At 25.4% G+C, this 8,849-nt stretch overlaps 2 protein-coding genes across 2 annotated transcripts in view; both read right to left on the bottom strand.

Moving 5' to 3' along the window:
- The window catches only part of LOC111635773 (ATP-binding cassette sub-family A member 1-like), a 55,694-nt gene that overhangs the window by 40,135 nt on the left and 6,710 nt on the right, over window positions 1-8,849 (bottom strand). The window contains exons 11-14 of the mRNA XM_023380840.1: window positions 2,702-2,816; window positions 758-948; window positions 539-677; window positions 244-448 (exon numbers count right to left, since the gene is read on the bottom strand). Coding sequence (XP_023236608.1) covers window positions 244-448; window positions 539-677; window positions 758-948; window positions 2,702-2,816 — 650 coding nt within the window. The remainder of the gene's footprint in view (window positions 1-243; window positions 449-538; window positions 678-757; window positions 949-2,701; window positions 2,817-8,849) is intronic.
- LOC111635770 (ATP-binding cassette sub-family A member 3-like) overlaps window positions 4,820-8,849 on the bottom strand; it is a 16,029-nt gene continuing 11,999 nt past the window's right edge. The window contains exons 2-6 of the mRNA XM_023380836.1: window positions 5,930-6,058; window positions 5,648-5,852; window positions 5,418-5,549; window positions 5,260-5,343; window positions 4,820-5,178 (exon numbers count right to left, since the gene is read on the bottom strand). Of these exons, the coding sequence (XP_023236604.1) occupies window positions 4,836-5,178; window positions 5,260-5,343; window positions 5,418-5,549; window positions 5,648-5,852; window positions 5,930-6,058 (893 nt within the window). The 3' untranslated portion in view covers window positions 4,820-4,835. The remainder of the gene's footprint in view (window positions 5,179-5,259; window positions 5,344-5,417; window positions 5,550-5,647; window positions 5,853-5,929; window positions 6,059-8,849) is intronic.

The raw sequence follows: 8,849 nt of genomic DNA, 5'->3' as shown, positions 1-8,849 counted from the left end.
ATATATATATATATATAAATTTAATTAATAATCCTTAAAAAGCTATTTTATGAGTGCCTAAATAAAATTAATTTTTATGAAGATTAGCAGACTAATATGATACAAATATTAAATTTTTTCCTATATTTAAAACTTCCCTTGGTTAATTTGAATCATGTAGCATTTGATATTGTAAAATTAAAGCTTTTAATCAGATAAAGCCAGTAATGTTTGTAAAATAAATATAGAAAAAAGAAATATTACCTGGCCATACATTAGAAATGTACCATCCCAGCATAAAATAGATTAAACTTCCAACAAGCATCATAACTATGGCTAAACCAAATGACATCTCATCTCTGGGATCAGGACTGGTCCAAAAATTTTGCCACTGTAATCCTACACCTTGATCTTCATATCGTGTGATATATACGCAACCATAACAGAATGATGTTGAGACCATCAAGCACTATTAGTGGAAAATAATAATAGAAAATTATTAGAAATAAAACTTTTTATTATAAATATTTTATTAATAATTTTATTTCTGATTACGTACAGAAAGCAATTTTCCCCATTGTGGAATTTCACCTTCCAATGTAATGATGAGTATAAAAGGTAAAAATGATAGAAGATATATGATAATACCAGTTAAAGCAGCAATAGTAGCAGTACTGAAGAAAACGCTGATAAAGTAACTGTTAAACAGATAAATACAATTTTATGTCAGTTTAATTTATAATTTAACAAAATAATTTAAGTGAAAAAATAAATGTACCAAAACATAATAACTGTCATAGCAAACATCATTAAAAATAAGAGAAGAATAACCCAATTAGAATGCGGAAGTATTCCTCCAATATTTAAGATGATGACGATACAAACATTAATTGTTGCTAATATTATTAAGCCTGAAATGAACCATGCTATCCATCCTATCCATGGTCTCAATCCCATCACTTGCATAATCTAGATAATCATAAAAATTCATAAAATAAAATTATATTTCTAAATAAAAAAAATTTTTTAGTAATCAGACTATTAAACAATCAAAAAATCAAAAACAACAAATTTAATAATTTAAAAAATAATTTTCTTACTTACAAATCATCATAGGCCGCATAATTAAACAATTACAAGTATTTCATTACTTATTTAAGCAAGTAGAAAATTATTATTAAAAAATTCAGTATTTCAGATAATTCAAAATAGTTATGAAAAGTAAATAAAATGTATCTTTTGAAATCACTCTTCTCTATTATGCTGATATTCTTTCTCACTTCTAATCAAACTAAATATTGATATATTATCATTGATATACTCTTATCTTAATTTAACTCTTACTCTTAATTTATCTTCATTGTAAAAAGGAAGCTTTGAGATAAATCTCTTAATTGTTTCTTTCAAACTTGAAATGTTATATGTTTGAAAGATATAAAGTTACAAAATTTTCATAGTTAGACATTCTTAAGTTACTTCTGACAATGGTATTGGTAAATACTAATGTATTTATGAATAATTTCTCTATTTCTCAATATTAAATGCAAAATTATATTTAGTTACATTATTGTTATCAAGCATATAAAAATTTTTTTTTGGTTCAAAACTAATTTTTTATAATTAATTTAATAATTTAATGTAAATTTTAAAAATATTCTACTTATCATTATTCCTCATTTTTCTATTGATGTCTTTGCATTCTTAATAACTACATAGTTATTATTATTATTTAACAATCAAAACGTTTGAGTCTTTTTGCTTTATTTAGTTTAGCCTCACAGAATAAAGTCTAAAAATTTGTCTTTAAATTTAAAAGCTGTGAAATTATTGACTGAATACAATTCAAACAGTAAAAGAATAATTGAGTTCATTATATTTCTTAAATAATGTGATTTTTAAGTATACAAAACTAACAAAGTAGTAACAGACTTTATTCGGGATATAAAAACATCTTCCATCTTCAACAATAATATACTATAACAGATATAAATATTCTGCAATAATAATAATCTTTATTTAATAATAATTTTTATTTGGCATAAAAGGCTTTCGCCTGTTACAAGGGCGTTTGATTTTTAAAAACGCGTATTAACATCTTACATAATCACATCTTAACAACACTGATATATTCTATTTACAGATCTATAGAATTACATTAGTATTTTGCAATAAAACTATTATTAACTACTAATTATTTTTACCAAACTAATTTTTAAATAGTTTAAGAACATTTTTGTAATACTTAAAATTTTGAGTACAGATAAATATTTATTTTTTTATTTTTTTGTGGTTTTAGGCTCTTTACCACTCAAAGAGCACAAAAAGGCCATTAAGGTAAATATTTTAAAATGATAGTATGTGAATCATTCATGTTTTATGTTTGAAGTAAACTTTTTCTGATTTCTATTATACATATAATTTGTTATTAATTAGCTGACTGATGCATTATTTATAGTTTGTTTAATAATATATCTAATAATTATTAATAATGTTATTACATATTGACTAATTTAGAATTCTAACCAAAATACTAAACAGAATTTATTTTGTTCATTTAAACATTACTATGAATCAAAATAATTTTTAAAAAAATGCTGAAATGAGTGTAAAAGCAATTTAGAACTGTTCAGTCTACTCTAAATTATGTTTAAAGTTTGTAATTATATGAAAAAATTTAAAATGTAATCAAATTATTTCTAAAAATATAAAATTTTTGAAATACCTCTTCAAGATGTAGTTCTCTTTCCAAAACTCTTTCTCGAACTAAAAAGGCTATGAGAAAAATCCAAGCCACAGTCATAATTACTGGAAGAGTTGCTTTTAAGAAATGTCCAAATCTAGGAATAAATAAAAAAGATTTTTAAGATATTATATTTTTATAATAGTTGTTAACATTTTTTTAAATTTATTCATTAGCAGTTGATATACAGTAGAGAATTTTGATTTTAAGTTCAAAATTAACTTTTAATTTTTTATAAAAGAAACATTACAGTATGATACTTAATTTAAGAAATATTCTTAAGAAATTCCATAAGTAACGTTAACTACATACATACATAATTCAAATTGAATAAATAATTCATTACGTATATTTTATTCAAATTATTCACTTTATATTGAATCAAACAAAAACAAATGTGATTTAAATCTTTTTAAATAATATAAATCACATTTGCTAGTATTTGAAAAACTAATTTTATATTGTTCTATTTTATTCACACATCATTAAACATGAGTATCTGGGTTTTTATCCTAAATGCCATGTATTGTTTTATATGATAAATAATTTTAAATCTTAAATTTTATTAAACCTATTACATTATTTTACTATCAGGTACTATTATCTATACTCTCAAAAAATTGTTCTATTCAAATCTTCCTACATCTAATTCACATTCATGCAATTGCATGAATCTATAATACAGGTAACCCCCGTATAACACGGTAGTTACGTTCCAAAAAATTGCTGTGTTATGCGAAACAAAGAACTAGTACGAAAAGGAGGATTAGGTTCCAAAAATTAAAAAACATGCTACTATATTTTCATAATTAAGGTAAATATCTTTATTAAAATTTTCTTAAGTGATACATATTATTATAAATTTAACAATGTTTTCTTTGTCATCACTAAAAGCACTATTAACCNGAAATTTTCAGGATACAACATGAAATTTGAACATAATTTTGCTCCACAGTACAAACAAAAACTCACCATACGACGTTACATTAGTTCGCAGTGCCATTTTTTATTCACTTCTGTTCATTGGTCTCAGTCTGTGTGTTTGCTTCGTCGTGGAAGGATCTCGCTCGATAAAGGAAATCTTGAGGTATTATCAGAAAGTGACTGATTTTATTGAAAAGAAACATCCCGAAAAAGTTTACACTGGCCGTATTGCTGCTCGGAGTAATGACATTTGCCTATGTCGCTTTAGAAACATTTTAAAAAGTAGGCAAAGCCAAACCTTTTTGGATAGATATTTTACCAAGCAATCTGTATCCAGTGAAAGTGCTGGTGGAAGTGAAGGAAAGAGCAAAAAGCAGTGAATAAAAGATTTTAAAATATATATAAAACAGAAAAGTTAAAAAATTAGTGTTAAATTATTTTTAAGTTATTGTTACACTATGTTATGTATGTTAAATTTTAGTATCATTTCCCTTCTCCCTCTCCTCCGCCACCAGTTTATACCTCCATCGACGTCTATCCTCAAAGGTAAAGTGCAAATATAACTACATTTTTTTTATCAATTATTATTCTATTATAGTTATTTATAAATTTACAACTACAAAATGCACTTTTCAGTGTTTTCCTTACTAAAGTTATTTTTTTTCAATATACTACTTAGCTTTAATTTGAGTGTGCTTTTTGTGTTGGAACGAATTATATGGTTTTACATGTAATCATATGGGGGAAAAATGATTCACCTTACGACATTTTCATGATACGATCTCAGTTTTGGAATGAATTAATTTCGTATCCTGAGGTACCACTTTACTTAAATTTTATTTTTTAAAAAAAAACCATATTCCTACTACAATGGATTTTTTTAGCATCCATTACAATATCTCAATTGAATAATAGCAAGTGTTATGAATTTCTTCAGAGTGAATTTTTGAAAAATACAAAAGTCTTGCTATAGAAATGGAAGAGAGTAACTATGCTGTTTGTTTGTTATATCTATTTGTACAGTTTGTACTAAAATTTTTGGAAAAATCACTAATCATACAAGCTTATTTTTAACAATATATCATTTGTTTATTTTCATCATTTTTCTGTTTTTATATAGTAATATTTTAATATATGTATGGTATCATTAAAACATTTTCATTGCTGTCTCCTGCACATTAAAGAAAATCTATTAGGAATTGTACATAAATTTATTCATTACTAAAAAACACTTGTTGATATCATTAAAGTAATTGGACTTTTTAATATTTAATATCATACTAAAAACATGAATTGCTAGGTAGACTAAGTAGATGTGTTTATAATATTCATATTTACCATATCTACATTTCATTATTAGATCCCATATATTACGTCTTGCTACTGGATCAACACTGCTTGTTGGTTCATCTAAAATGATTAACTTAGATCCACCAATGAATGCCAAAGCCACACATAAACGTCGCCGCATTCCACCAGACAGGTAGCGTGACTGTTCATTTTGCTGATTCCATAAACCCATACTTTGCAGCATGCTAAATAACAGATATATTGTATTTAGTTTATATAATTAGTACAAAATTAAAAATTAATATTTTTATTTATGATGTGCTTACTCATTGATGTCTTTTTCGAGTTTTTTACCACAAAGAATTCCTTTAAGTTGAGCATAGAATTTAAGATGTTCTCTAATAGTCATTCTAATTATAAAGAATTTTATTTGTTAATAATAAAATTAAAACAAATTGTTTTTACTTATTTCAAAACATCACACCTGTCAAATAAAGTATTGTACTGTGGACAATAACCAAGAAGTTTTTGGATTTCCGAAAATTCTTCTGGTATTGTTCTTCCATATACAAAAACTGCACCGCTGGTAGGAGGATGCTGTCCGGTCAAAACATTGCTGATCAAATAAAAATAAATGCACATTATTAACACATGAGAAATAATAATTCTTTCTGTTTGTTGTTTTGCACATGAAATTAAAAATTAACTGTTTACATTGTTGTTGTTTTTCCAGCTCCATTTTGTCCTAAAAGTGTTGTAATATGTCCTTCAAATAAGTCTAATGATAAACCTGCAACAGCAATTCTTTCCTTTGACTTGTTTTTATTATATATGACATACAAATTGTTTAGAGATATTCCAATTTGGCCAGTTGTTCCAGATAAGTTTTCATCTTTATGTGTTACTTTCAATTGATTATCTATCAAAGTAAAAATATGTGAAATAAATAGTACTTAATAATGTAGATTAGAGAAACTTAAAAACTATATTGATTACCTATAAATATTGCTGGATTCAGTGGTAGAGGATATTCAGGAGAAAATTTCTTACTTTTTTGTTTTTTATATGAATTCCAATATTTTGGCAAAATAAAGAAATACCATGGCTGTTTACGTGCTAAATTTGCTATAAAAATAAATATGAAAAATTAAATTCAGGTAGCAGCAACTAATTAATAAATTTAAAAATTATTATGATGTCCAAATTATTCCAATCATAATATTAAATTTTAAATCATCTTTGTTTCTTAACTATCAATATGATATGTAATAGCTTTTTATTAGTATTACAAATCATTTAGAACAGCAATGTTTTCTTTTTTATGTTTCATAGATGTAAGTAATAAGGTTATGGGAAATCAAATAATAGAATAGTTAAAATTAATTTCAAGTAAAAACAACTATTTTGAATCAACAAACTAATAAGATTGTGTTCTGAATACAGCAGAATCCCAGTTATTCAATGTAATATTTTTAGTTCACATCTCACAAGGAAAAACCATGAACTTTGAATCATGGACTTTAATGAAAATTGTAACCACATTAATCTACATAAAAAAATAAGTAGAGATGTGTCCAAGAATTTGTGCCAATGGGTCTTATTTAATAAAAAATTAAGTGCCAAAATTGGTAAAATTATAAGAATCATGCTTATTATCATACAAAACTATTTATTAACACACACTGTTATCTCTAATATTGCTACATTGTATATGATAGTGATCATTGTAAAAGGAAACGTATGTGTCTTCAGCAATGTGCCCATAGTATATAAACTATTCTTTCACATATACAGATTTGTGTCAAAGAAAAGCCAATTTAGTGAACATTTTTAATGCAATTCATGAGACTGTTAATATTGTGGAAAACCATGCATATTTGATATTTGCAAAAGTGGGCGCTTAACTGGTGATGCATAAGTAAATGAATTTTAATTGCATCTTATTTCTTTCTTTCTCTAACATTTCATTTGCATTCTGTATATTTTTTAATAAAATTCTTGACTCAACAAAAAATAAATGTCATGAGATTGACAAAATGGTGTAAATGTGGCATAATAATTTCTACATGAGCAGAATATTCACCATCATTGTTGGTGAAAATTGGCACTTAATTCTTGTTAAATAAGGTCCACTAGCACAAATGCTTGAACACAATCTACATAAAAAGATAAGCAGACATAATATGTAAAAGTTTTGTAGTTTTGCCTTGTCAGTTAATCAAAAACTTGGCTAACTTAAAAGTAGAATACAGTAATACCTCGACTTACGCGAACCCGGAGTTACACGATTTTCAAATCTCATCGATTCGTCTTTTGTTTGAGCGCCACGCAACTCTTGATTACTCACCCCCCACACTATTGTTCAGCTTACATGTTCGGACGTGTCGCACAGAATCGACACATAGCTACAATTTATTTTGTGTTGTTTATTTCTGTGTTTGTTATATTTACGGAGACTTGAAAGACTCTATGTGGTGAATTCTTGTAACCGTGAATGAATCAAAAGACGAGATAAAATTAGCGAGAACATTTATTAGCTTACATACATCTGACTTGGATTTTGCACAAACTGCGAAATTATACCCCCGACTTACGCAGTTATCACTCAGTCGCACCTATCGCGTAAGTTCAGGGTATTACTGTATATACATGTTGATGCATTTAAATCCATGTTATCCTAATTATTGAACATAATAAATTATACAAAACACTTTAAATTTTATTTACAACTACCTAATTAAAAATAAGATTACAACTAAATTCTTGAAATTTTTAAAATTCGTATTGTCACAAAAATTCACGAGAGTAAATTCTTTTAAAATCTTCTAATACTCTTTTTAAATATTACACATCACCTGGCCAAAATTCATCAAATGAAATGTACTGTATTATATTCTTTTCTCTTTGTTAATAAAGTATTCTTCACAACTTGTCTTGAATAGTGTAGATCCTTGGTTAATCAGGTCTTGGTTAATTGGAACTCAAATAATATGTACTGTACTTTATATATAAATATATTGTTATAGCAAATGGCAGAAACATAAAAAAGGAAAGTATGTTGAATGGCAACAGAAAACTGTGAACTATATGATTATTTCAAGATATTTGCATTGAACTGTTAGAAAGTATTAGATTTTTATAAATTAGGCAAAATTTTGAAATCTATCAAATATTTTATTTATATGTAATGTGAGAGTAGGATCCTAAAACTGTTATGAAAACTCTTAAAGGTCACTAATTATGAACCTCATATAAAACAATAATTATCTTCAAATAAACAGCAACAATTTTTGCATTAAACAAAATATTTATTTCCCATTATAATTACATCATTATTTTCTTTTCACTTAACAAATAATGTGTACAAATTTTATGTATTTTTTTAATTGTTCAAATTAAATATTTTACTCGCAATTTGGATTTACTAAATATTGAAATCAATTTTGACCCAGCTTTGGATAAATGTTTGTCATTGCTGATCCAAAATAATATCCTTAGAGAATAATGCTAAAACTTTTCATAAAATGAATGTACAGTACAATTAACAATAAATATTTTAAAAATAATTTAAAGAACTGGAACTAAAATTGGCTGACTTTTAGAATAAACTTATGATGCAAATCTTAATGCAAATGTTACATATATGCTATTTTATAACATTAATTAAATTTGTAATGACTATGTATGTCATGTTTATATCTCATCAATATTAAACTGAAAATTAATAAATGTAAAAACATAGTAAATAATTTGATCAAGTTGTCGATACTTATTATGATAAATAAAATATTTTATGAATTATATTGGGTGTCTAATAATTTGAAAATAAAAGCAAAATCAATGAAGAATATTTAAATATTATCTCTTGAATACAAAATAAATGTTTTAATGGAAAAAAAGGTTTAGTAATTATATA

The sequence above is a fragment of the Centruroides sculpturatus genome, unplaced genomic scaffold, assembly GCF_000671375.1.
Source record: "Centruroides sculpturatus isolate CEXI.00-Female unplaced genomic scaffold, Cexi_2.0 scaffold775, whole genome shotgun sequence".
Lineage (NCBI taxonomy): Eukaryota > Metazoa > Arthropoda > Arachnida > Scorpiones > Buthidae > Centruroides > Centruroides sculpturatus.
This window is presented reverse-complemented; position numbering and strand designations above follow the sequence as displayed.